General features: G+C 35.8%; 1 protein-coding gene across 1 annotated transcript; it reads right to left on the bottom strand.

Moving 5' to 3' along the window:
* Positions 1-723: 723 nt before the first annotated feature.
* LOC131077809 (eukaryotic translation initiation factor) lies at positions 724-12,560 on the bottom strand. Its single transcript, XM_058015372.2, has 9 exons — positions 12,154-12,560; positions 5,922-5,996; positions 5,489-5,590; positions 4,859-5,110; positions 3,753-3,850; positions 3,421-3,508; positions 2,923-3,273; positions 2,320-2,562; positions 724-2,186 (listed from the first exon to the last, which is right to left on the bottom strand). Exons 1-9 carry the CDS (start codon positions 12,319-12,321, stop codon positions 1,095-1,097), a joined length of 2,469 nt encoding a protein of 822 aa, XP_057871355.1. The 5' UTR covers positions 12,322-12,560; the 3' UTR covers positions 724-1,094.
* Between the last annotated feature and the right edge of the window lie 212 nt (positions 12,561-12,772).

Below are 12,772 nucleotides of genomic sequence, written 5' to 3' on the forward strand. Positions count from 1 at the left end.
CTTCCAACCAGACAAACTTCACCTCTAGGCAAAGACCCGCAAAACTCCCAAACTCAGAACTGTCAAACAAAGACCATTTTTAAAGGTATCATTTAACAGGAATCGATATTTGCATGAAAATGGAATGAATATATCAGATTAATATTTTTTAAATGCATTATTGAAATATCACATTAACAATAACATAGAAGTATCAGATCAAGGAGTGGTCACTAAAGATAAAACAGAAAATTATAGAATGATTTAAACAATATGAAACTCCAATCTTCCTGCCACATAATACAAACATCAATGCAATATAAGGAGGAGAATTTCATTACACGACAATGACCTCAAGTACTTATGACTAATTGCTACAAAAGAACACTTCCTTGGAAAATTTCCACAAAACAATGTTTGAAGTAGAACTTAATGTCTAAAGACATCTCTGAATAGTCATAAAATGCTTTCTTGTTATAAGTTTTCCACACTAAAGAACAACAAAACTCAAACATGGATAAGAGATGCTTTGAACCACAGAACATTCATCATGAATTGTAAAGCCTGTACAGGAAGAATTGTCCAGTTGCAAAACATTCATAAATGTGTCTCGCTATAAAATTCATATTGCATCATAAATAAATGCACGCTGCATATAAACTTTAACAAGATATTGAATAAAATGTAACTATTTCAACATAATTGTTTGTTGTTTCTCCATGTTGTGTCAGGGCACCAAAGAAAGAAAAAAACCTCCATTAGGCCCACTAAAATAGCTTTATAAGTTCAAAAATTACATTTCATGATAAAATATGTCCTCAAACTGCAAAATATCTAACGAACAAATGACATGCTTTCTTTTAGAAAAATAACTCAAATGACCTCGAAAAATATACAACTCATAATAACATGTTCATAAAGAGTTTCTCAGAGCACCTTAGTAGTATTCTGCACTCTAATTAGCCAGATTTGCCATCCCTTTTCTTAGATTTTAATAGATAAAATTCCAGTAAACTATACCTGAATGTACCAGGAAAAACATATGCCAAATAAAGTTATTAACATATTTCCATATGAAACCCTACACAACCAAAGGGTTACCAAGGAGGGTTTTTTTATGCAATAAGCTTCTCACACTCTCCGAGATCACCACTCTGAGAACCCAATACTCTTTCGGCAGATGGATTTGATCTTATAGTTCGCTGGGCTGCTTCCAAAATTGTTCTCCTGACCTGTACATCTTCCACCTTTAACATTGCTTCTTTTAGCAACCTCAGATCTGTTGCGCCTGTAAAGCTGAGTTTTCCTACTATCTCCCCAAGAAGCTTTGGTGCTAATGGTATGTCAATGGTTATATCATCGCACTCCTCAGCAATACGAATTATTCCATCCTTTATGTCTCTATCTGAAAGTGTCTTTTGAGCATAAAGGTACTCTAAAAGAGTTATAATTGATTCAACGTGACGTTCACCCTTTTCTATTGCCAACATAACTGCCTGGTGGACAAATTCAGGATAATAGCTAGGCCACTTTAACTCCTCAACACAAAGCTTTGCTTCTTTAGTATCACGAATACTAAAATACTCCTCCAACAAAGATATTGTTTTTTTATGAAGCACCTCACTTGGCGGTTTTCCTGCTGATACAGGTCTTTCAGTAACAGGCGGAGGTGCTGAAAATATATCTTTTTCCACTTCAACTCTAGAAATTCCTGAAGGATTGGAAGATCTAGGTCCTCCAAGAGGCTCAGGTGTTCCTACATTGGGCACCAAGGATGGCCTAGCAGCTGAATTCTGCAATAATGCACTTGATTTACCAGTAAGAAACCCTCCAGTACCTTGTGGCAACAATTTAGCGTTACCTACTGAAGGCTTTAAAACCGGTGCTTGTGTACGCCCTTGACTGGGATTCCCAACAGGCGACGACATCAAAGTTTCATTTTTGCTGCCAATCCGATTGCGAGAAAACAACTCCCATCCTTCAGGATCTGTTACAGGCATACCAGGCATCTTTCGAGTTCCAGGAATAACAGGCATTCCAGGCATTCCGGGCATCATTCCACCAGGCCGTCCAACACCAAAATTGCTCCCTGCATTCAAACCCATACCAGGTGCACCACGACCATTACGCATATTGGTTGTTCCAGGCCTTAAACCTAGTTTTTGCTCAGCTTCAGAATGGATTTCATTTATGGTTTTTGCTTTAACCTGAAATTATCAATGATGGAAAGTCGAAGTCAATACCACAGATAGATCCAACAAAAAGATAATCCTTATCATTGCAGCCTTTAATAAACAAAAGGCAACAAGAATGCAAATATAAAGTTAGATTGGAAACAACCTCTTCACGTCGAGGAATCCATTTATTAGCGCGCAAATCTAAAACATCACGAACCATAAACCTCATTCTAGATGCTAAGTGAGGATTATTGCCCAGTTCCTTCATCCGAGCAAAATAAGAATCATTGATAATGCGTGACTTTGGGTTTTCCTCAAGCTGTTTGCCAACTGTGTTGAACAGATGGCAAAGGGCCTCCACATTCTCCTCAGCTGGAGGAGCTTTTAAATCCAGACCTAATAATTCCTGATCCACAGATAATACAATGGAACAATAATGTCACTTTTGCTTTTTTATATTTTCCTCATTTACTATTAATATTTTGAGTAAAATTCTTTAAAGATGCATTCCTGATGAAAGCTAAACACAGTATTTAGAAAGGAATTGGTGCACAGATATCTACTGCTCACCATACTTAAAACATTAGAAGAAGTAAATATAATTTGAATCCAATAAACTACATGCTTGTGACAAATCTGCCTAAAAATATTAATTCTAATTAAATGAATAAGGATTAGGGTAAACCATAAGATATATGATGTTACCATGAATGGATAAGCATATGTAAGTTAAAGCAAAACTAGAATATGACATTCTTGTACCAACCTGAACACAGTGATGAACAATTTTTTCAGGTATCATCTTGTGTTTAAAAAGCTCTCCGATAAACCTTATGTTTCCCAGAGTGCGCAGCTTAACCATCTTCTCCTTGTCTCGGCGTTCTGCTTCTTGCTCCGGGGCTGTCATCTGTTTGATCTCATCCCGGAGAGCATCTGCACCTTCAAATGCTTCTTGACAAATATTAAGCAAAATCCGCCTGAAAGCTATAGGTTTTCCATCCGGATCATCAGAAGGGAATTGAGGTAACGCAGTACTCAGATCCTGACACAGCATGGAATACATTGAGCAGAACGTTGGTTCCAACACTGCCTTGTCAAATATGAGTGATATCACACCCTGGCAATGCAGCATATTATTGTTAGTCAAAACCTGTTCAGCTAATAGAGTGTAAAATCATATAATCTTTTTGCAAATTAAGGAAATTAATTCAGAACTTAACAGAATATAGATAAAGGATACATCAGAATGAAAAGAACAAAAGACCTGCAGAATATCTGCTGAGGTAATCCCTGCATTTATGAGTTGCTCTTTAAGAACATCAAACTTTTCTGGAGTCAGCTTATTGAGTATCCTGTGTATCAAATACTAATTAGACATTCACTTTAAAGAGAGCCCAAAAACTATCACAATAGATCAGTGATTCCAAAGATACAAATCATAGAACCAAAATCTAAGATCATGTTAAAGCATATAGTTAGAAGGGTCATCCCTTACATTTATGAAAAATTCACTTACTAGAGAGCCCAACCTTATGCCACAAATCAGCATTATCAGTTGTTAAAATTAAAATTAAAAAATATGATCACTGGGATTACCCTTTAACATTTTTTAGAACTTTATCCTTCTCTGACACAGTCCCCCTCCTAGCAGACCATGGAGCAGCAGCCTTTATTAGGGCAGGAGCTGGCCCCCCCTGTAAAGATAGAAATTTAAAGCATTAAAAACGAAATATCAATTTAACAGGCAAAGACTCCATGTCAGTTTACACCAGTTAGAACAACCCTACTGTAATTTCATATACTTGTAGATCTATGACTATAAACAAAAAGCTTGAAGATTTGAGCCTTAAGTGCATACTGAAGAGAGAGGATGTAAGATTCAGCCACAGGGATCATATATTGATCAACAGCTTGAAAGTTGAAACTGAGAAACAACAGTGATACCAATCAAAGCAAGGTAACCCACCACAACAGCAATGCTAAACAATGTTTTTACAAGAGAATAGGCTGTGCTAACATGGACAACCTGAATTTCACCCTGAAGCCTGCCTCATTGGCAAAGCCTTCCATATACAGAATGCTAACATAACTAACTCGACTTGCATAGCCATCAATGTCATACCACACTCATACACAACACATCACTGCACCTACAGAAATATCAGATAATGTAAAATTTAACACTACAATATTCTGATATCTACACCTTCCAATACATAACCCAAATTGCCTCATGTGTCTTAGCATTCTACCAACTCATCATAACTTCTAAAATTAGAGATTACAATGCTACGACCAATAGAAACGCCATTGCAACAATACTCTGGTATCTACACCTTACAAGACATAGTAACTTAAACTGCCTCATGTTTCTTAACATGCTACCAACTCATCATAATTTCTAAAATTAGAGATTACAATTCTGCGACCAATAGAAACACCATTGCAAGGCCCATCTCAGGTGTCTAAAGGAGCCACTGAACATTAAGGGAGGAAAGAAAGCCTCTCAATACTTCTTTCAAAATATCCTACATTATCAGAACCAATTCCTAAGTTTGCCTAACCTAGCTGATTTTGAAACAATGTGAGATGGCAGTAACTGAATATACATCAATTCAGGAACTAAATTCAATTTAATCAAAGTAATAAAACCAAGTAAAAGCAAATATATTTCAATGCAAGAAGAATCAAACAATGAATACCCCCGGAGTTGATGTGACTTGATGTTTGGGAAACTGTGTGTTCACTTGCTCCTGGCGACCAGACTGGTAACCAGATTCCTGTTGCCTTGAACTTAATCCATATGAATCCTCTGATCTACGAGCAGAATATTCTTTGCTTTCACGAAGTGTTTCCCATGGCCTTTCCTCTGGACCAGGAGTCGGTGGTGGTGCCCGACCTCGCCAATCACGGTTATCAGGCTCTGCATATCGTATATTGGATTGTGCTGGTGCCTACAGACATCAACATTGCGACAAGCTAAGAATAAGTTGGTTGAAGCAGTCAGCAATGTAGAATAGTGAAATGCTTGTGCACAGATATCAAAACACTTAAAACAACTCTTCAAAAGACATATTAAGAAACACACAGGAAGAACACTCAATCCTAAAACACCAGTATGTAGAAAATTATATCGATCTCTTTTTAGATTATTAATTTTGACCATTTCTATACTGGACAGTAACATAATATCAGAGACATGAACAAGGCAACCAATGTAATTTAACGTCTCTTTAACTTTACTCGCATGAAAAAAGAATTCAAAGGAATCCTCACCAACAAATAACCACATTCATTAGGGTAAACATTTAACCATCATATACGAGGCTTACATTAACATCGCTGCGGCCCCAGACAGGCTCATCACTGACAAGTAGCTCTGATTCTATGTCCTGTCTGGCTTTCAGAATATCATCAGGTGTGCTTACAATTGCCTGTTATCCACAAAAGAGATTATCAAACCATAAAAAGTATATAAAGATAAAAACAAAAGCATCTGGAAATCCATATGCCATGGAATCTTTACATTACATTTCGAAGAGAAAGTAACAACCAAATCCAATATTCATCCCTTTATCATTATAAAACAGGCTTAAATAGTGTCATCACTCTAATAAAAGAATATTGTCAAAATTCACATACAAAATTTTAGAAATTGGATAGGTATCGTGATGCATGTCATAAATAACTCAGATTGAAACTGTTTTTGGTAAACAGTGGTTAAGACAAAACTAAAGGATTATTCAAAATAGACAATATACACACCACATCTTGTAACTGCAGTATCTGCTCTCGTGTATATCGTGTTCGTTCACGACTCTCAAACCTTGAATCTGCCATCTGCAATAGACAGAAATCTTCAACATATTTATATGTGTGCCAACTTTTACACAAAAACAGCAAACAATAATACTAATTCAAACTGACTCAGGAAACATTATAATATTTTCAAAACCATGTACCACAGCATTTCAAGGATAAGGACAGCAGTCCAGAGGGGCATTATATGGAGGTTTTCAAAACCATGTATCACAGAATTTCAAGGATAAGGACAGCAGTCCAGAGGGGCATTATATGGAGATGAAAGGGGACAGCTCTGTGTGTGTATGTGCAGGATTTCCAGGGTGTCTGCGTGTTGAGGTGGAGGGCCCAGAGGGAGACTACAAGTTTTTACAAGTTTAGGTATACATGAATTAAAATTTGAATTTAAACATCCATATAATGTATTGAGTTCAATATAACATGTTCATTTATTCAAGCATCCCATAAACAAAAAATAAAAATTTCTGATTTCATTGTTCAATGTTCTCATTACGACATAACACCCACAGAAGACAGAATTATAAATGAAAGTGTAAAAGTGTAATGGCAACAAGCATATTTTACAACCGTATGCTCTCTTTTGACACATGCATGACTTATAATATTTGCTCATTCTGCATCTGCGTGCTCTCATTTTATATTTGTCTGCTCTCCTATGGTATTCCATGTTGCCAAATCAGTATCAGTTATGGGTAGACATGTGGCTATAGTACAACTGTACACCAATTTTCTTTATTTGAGAGGCAGGGATGGGTACACTCTGGGTATGTCCATACAAAAAACCTTAGTCACCACATTTGCCGAATTTTTAGCTTCAGGTTCGAAATTCTGTGAAAATATAAAAAAATGTATGAAATTCACAAAAAAATCGTTTAAAATTCGCAGGAAACAGGCAGAGATTTTTGCCATCGATGGATATTTTTTCACTGTTGCCGTCAGGAGGTACGAGGGCTGCAGGTTGACGCTATGCTTGCCGCCGGTAAGGTTTGTAAACAGCCGCATTGGGAGACAGGATTTAAATGTTAAAATTAAAAAGACATCATAAAGCTGCCCGATAAATGTGAACCTTTATTAAACATTTAATAGTATTAAACATCTAATATAAGTTGTCGCACGATATAATGTTAACTAATACTAAAATCTGATATAAATGTTAACTAATAATACTGTTAATATATTAACATTTACTATAAAAGTTGTCAGATTTAACACGGTCCTGGTTCGGGGTTCGGGTCCGGTTCGCCTGTGGTTCGGACAGGGTTCGTGGTTCACAGGCCTAGTTCGAACCAGGGCGAACCCAAGAGGACCCAGGGTCGAACCCAAGAGGACCCAAGTCGAACCCAGGGGTCTGACAGCCCAAAAATGGATTTTTTTTTTTTGCAAAATTTAATTTTTTTTTAATTCCACCGCATAAAAAATTAAACTGACCCTAAAAGTGAGTTTTAAAAATATTAACTTGGCTCATTTCACACAAGCAACATGACTACAAGCAAGGGGAAACGAAGATGTGGGATATGGAGCCAAAACATACTGATTTGGATAAATTCACTTCTCAGCTTGTTGCATTTGATGACTCAGATAGTGAGCAAACTTAAAGTGCAAGTACAAGTGTCATTGGCATTGGTATTGATTCATCTAATGTCAATGTCAATCATGAGGAGGAGGAGAATGAGGATGACGAATTAGAGAATCCATTTGATGATCAAACTTTAAATTGTTGAAAGTTGAAACAATGATACTTGAATATTTTATCATTTTGATATTAAACTTGATGTATATGATGCTGTTATGGTATGATCATGATGCTATGATTACAAGTTTATGTTGGTTTTGTTGTTTGTATGATACTATGTGACATGCTAATCTTAATTCATGCTTATTGGCTGCATATTAATATAATTTACATGTTTTTGTACTAACAAAACCCAAACGAACCCAAACCCCTTTTCAAAATTTTGCCATACCGGCATACCGGTTCTTCGAACCCGAACCGGTGCCCAAACCCGAACCGGCAACCTAGTAAAATTTGACAAATTTAAATTAAAATATACAAATTAAAATAAACAAATTTAATATTTGTGTATTCTGAAATTTTTTAGATATATTATTTATATTTTTTTTAAACTCAAATTTATATATAAAGCGAATTTAATGACAAATTTTTTTTCAAATTTTTTTTCAAATTTTTTCCTCACTCAAATTTTATCCGAATTCTATTGTTGGCGAATTCGAACTCGAACTCGAACACGGTGACTTAGCACAAAAATATAAAAAATCATAAATATATTATTATATACATAGTTGTAACCTAAAAACAGGAATTAAATTCATCAATACACATGTCATGCATTTGCTTAAAAACTACCAGAAATATTAAAATAAAGTATACTAATTTGATAAAAATTTGTTAAAAGCAGTTTGCAGGCTATGTACATGAATTGTTTATTTTCAATTCTACTTGAAAAATATAGGCTTATTATAAATATTAATAAGTCATAGAATCAGCAAGAATGAAATATACCCAGCAAGCAGCAGATCAAACTACAATAGCAGCAAGGCTATAAATCGTAGTTGGCAGCTATCTATGTCACAAGGTTCATGTTCGCATTCAATTTTGGCAAAGAAACATTTTGGAACAAATAAGTCACTAATAATATTTTCAATATTCTTCATCTTTATTATTTTCATTTTCAACCTAACATTAATAAATTCTAAACACTATTTATAATTAAGTTGTATTTATTTTTAATTAATTTTATTAGATTATTAATAACTAAAAGGCCTCCCCTGTTCATGGGGACTCTAGTGCAAATGCCACCTTGAAGTAGAGAAAGGAGGCAAAAGAGTCACCACCATCCAGTGGATGAGCAAAATTGAACTTTACCAGAGCTGCAAGAGGAAATCCTCGATAATCAACTACTGGGTGTATTGATGAAATGAGGAAATCCTCATTTCATCAATACACATCACCGATTGATGAAATGAGTAGAAATATATGATTTCATTACACTTCCATTCCACGGCTGTATGCAATTACTCAACAGTTGTGCAATTACATTCTATAGCTGTACGCAGTCATCTACACATTCTACAACTGTATGCAATCATGTCTTTGTACACCAGACATCCCATATGTCCCTTGGATGGCCAGGGATGTTTTGCCGCCATAGACATGTCCCCAATTCACCTGATGACAGGGAACAACAAGACGCCACCCACCATCCAACTGTACTGGGGATGTCAAGAAGGGCAGGGACGGAGGTTAGAAAGGGGACACATACACATGTAACCCTAGTTAATAACATATGCATCTGATATATATTTCTTCTAGTCTTCAAAAGAAATGACAAAAAGCAACAATTATGGCATAATGTCAAAACTTCATAATTGCCATTTCACATAGATAGGGGTGCAAAGACAGAAATTGAGATATGCTGCAATACCCAGGTCCGGGGTTTCACACACACTAAGCAAATATAGATGTTGTTCGCCAAGTCTATGACTGAGGAAGTGGTCATCATTGCACAGTCAAAACACAACATGCAAAAAACATACACTTCTGTTTGAACCTTGCATACTTCAGCACAAAGCAATCACAGGTTTAAAGTTGCCCGGATCATACAAGGAAAATGATTATGCCCTGTGAAGTCTAGCAGCTTGATGAGAAGGATTGTTAAAGAGTAAAAAACTGGACTAAAAAATTGCAGGGATAATAAGATTGGCATAAAGGAAGCCAGTAGCTTGCTAAGGCCTGGTAAAGTTAAAAATAACAAACACAATCTTACCAGGAACACCTTTAAAAAAACCTATGCTAACAAAGGCAATTCTTAAAGTAAACCTTAATAAGATACAATATGCTAGCATTTAAGAATTTTAAGTTAATCAGACATTCTAATTAAATTCATTAAAAATATGTCATAAAAAAACTCAAGCTCGAGCAACACAATTTCTACAATGGCATTGATATTTCAATCCAAACCTGGATGAAACCAGCACATATCACATGGTATAAGAGAACACAATCATCAGTTTACCGCTGTATTTAATAGCATTTGACACTTGAATCATGTAAGAGTATAGACTAGAAATAACAGTACCAAGTTTGATATGTTGATGCACACTATAGAATCTTATTTTCACTATATGGTCTGCATTAGATAAAATTAAAAAATGAACTGCACACCCTTATTTGTAACAACATCGCATACACAACCCAACAAATTCTATTGAGTTGATGTATAATACCATGATGTGGAATAGGTTGAGGGAATAGGGTTCAAAATAGAGCACTCTAATGCATCCTTGGCACTTATCAAAGAAATAGGATTCAAACTAAAGCACTTCAATGTATCCTTGACTCTTTTTAAGGAAATGTAGACATGATTTCAATGGAATAGTTCTGTATTTCAATGAAACATGGACAATATATTATGAAAATGATTGTAAGGAGTGTAACAAGAGGAATGGTTCCTCAAGAATAATTGATTTGCTCTGCATTAAGGACTCCATTAAGCAAATCAACAGACAAAATCAAGGTTTTGGTGCTTTTCAAGTGCAGTCTACTAATATAGAAACAAAAGCTACTGAAGATCGGGACTCTGCATGCTCTCACATAATAAGTGAAATATTTTTACTGTAGTTATACTTTTATAGAAACAAGGCTGGGTGCCTAACATGTCAAATAAATAAGTATTCTACACTCTCTTTTAAGGTTCTGGAATCCCTTATTTTGTGGTATTCCCTAAGTATCCTATTCCAAAAACAGTACACTACAAAAAAAACACCTAAATATACTTGTAAGAAGTTCATTTAATCTATATCGTATATAGGTGTCTCAGAATAAAACGCTTCAAGTGTGAAAGTGGCTCAAGCAGTTCAGTCAATTAAAAAGTGACTCAACTACATTTAGCCCAACCAACCCATCAATAAGCAGGACATGTCAAGGCACAATCATATCGAGTGCAAAATCTTATCCATAATACGTTCATCCTAATGATATTTTGTTGAAGGATATAAAAGATATGAGTAACAGCTCTCACTAAGTATCAAAATACTTATTATTGGCACAAAAAGGGATTGAAAACCCAACAAAGCCACTTTAGTCAGATACACTACAAACAGACTACAGACGATACACCATCCCATGTTATGCAACATATACTTCCCAGACACAATCCAACGAAGTACATAGGGCTACATAATAGCAGTTTTGATGTGGCATTTGTTGAAGGAATTAGATTCAAAATTGAGCACTTTAGTGAAACATTGGAACTGGTTGAAGGAATGAGATTCAAAATGAGAACTTCAATGAATCAATGGATGTTGTTGAGAGAATCCAGCTATATTTGCAGCAGCATAGTTGGCCTTCACTGAATTCTTGACAAGATGGCATGCAATTCTTGTAAACATTGCAAGAAAGTGCACAACCCTTCAACGATAGTTAACATGCCTTTGACTTGCTGCATAAACAACATACTACAAAAAAAATTAGATACACGTAGCAAGCGGAGTGTTGCAGTCTGCGCCACATATTGGGATCTTTAAAAAAATGATTCAAGAGTGAATGGTGCAGTTCAATCAATTGAAAGAGTGATTCAAAGACCTTTTGGAAATACCTCCTCATACAAGAGCAGTTGCTCAGTTAGTTGCAATCAGATCTAATGACAAAAATCTTATCTATCCATTCATCGTAACAATGAAATAAAAGAATACAAAAAAAGTAAAAGCGCATTATAAGAAACTTGACAAACAAATTGCCACAAAAAGAAATCACGATTCCAACAAAATCTCTTCAGTCGGGCTCAGATGAATAAAACTTCGCATCCCATGTATACGATACGAAAGCATTCAGATGTCCCAAAAAACACACAAAAAATTTTGACGTTGTTAATAGGAAATCAAATTTAATAGACCGGAGTTCTCTAATGGGATACAGCAGATTACACCACCAAAACCCAGCAGGTATTCAATAGGACAAAACAGATGAAAAGAACCCAATACTGCGATCCACACAAAACTTATATGATTAAAACCCAGATCACCTAAAACCCTGTTTGCTCCAAAACTAGGGCTTTAATCCCCACTCTAATATTGGTGGGTAGATGGGCAATCCAGAAAAAATTTCATTTTAAATACCCAGATCCAAATAAAACGCAAAAGGGAGAACATAACATACTTTAAAGGCCTGAGGTCGCAAACCCTGAGATCCATAGTTCGAATCGCCAGAAGCAGCAGCAGCGCCGGCTGAAGCAGAAAATACAACGCTGGAGTCAAAACGAGTTCCAAAGGAACGCCCTTTAACTCCTCCTCCTGGCCGCAAATTGATGGACTGATCTGCCTGCATAATAACTCTTTCTCTTCCTCTGATCAATAAAAACGCGCAGACTAGATAACTGCAATAGAGTTTTCAGAGGCCTCCTCTCAGCCTCCTCCAAAAAAATCCAACTGAATGATATTTTCTGATTGCAATGGAAGGAGACGTCTCCACCCAAGAGAAAAAAGAGAAGAGAGAAAAGGGATCTCTCGAGAGGAACAAGAAAAGAGAGATGGGAAGAGGATGATGAAATCAAGCAAGGGGCGTTAATTCTGATTAATCTTAATCGTGGTTCATTATTATTATTGATTATTTAATTAACTCCTACTTGTTCAACTATTTTTGCTTTAGGGTGATTATTATTTTAGCATTCTTTGGCTTGAAAATTTTTAAGATATTAAAAGCTGATTAGGATTCTTAGGTTTTTTCTTTTCTGTTACCTGTTTGGGTTTGGAGGTCGGTGAATTTTGTCATGGGGTGA

The sequence above is a fragment of the Cryptomeria japonica genome, chromosome 10, assembly GCF_030272615.1.
Source record: "Cryptomeria japonica chromosome 10, Sugi_1.0, whole genome shotgun sequence".
NCBI classification, from domain to species: domain Eukaryota; kingdom Viridiplantae; phylum Streptophyta; class Pinopsida; order Cupressales; family Cupressaceae; genus Cryptomeria; species Cryptomeria japonica.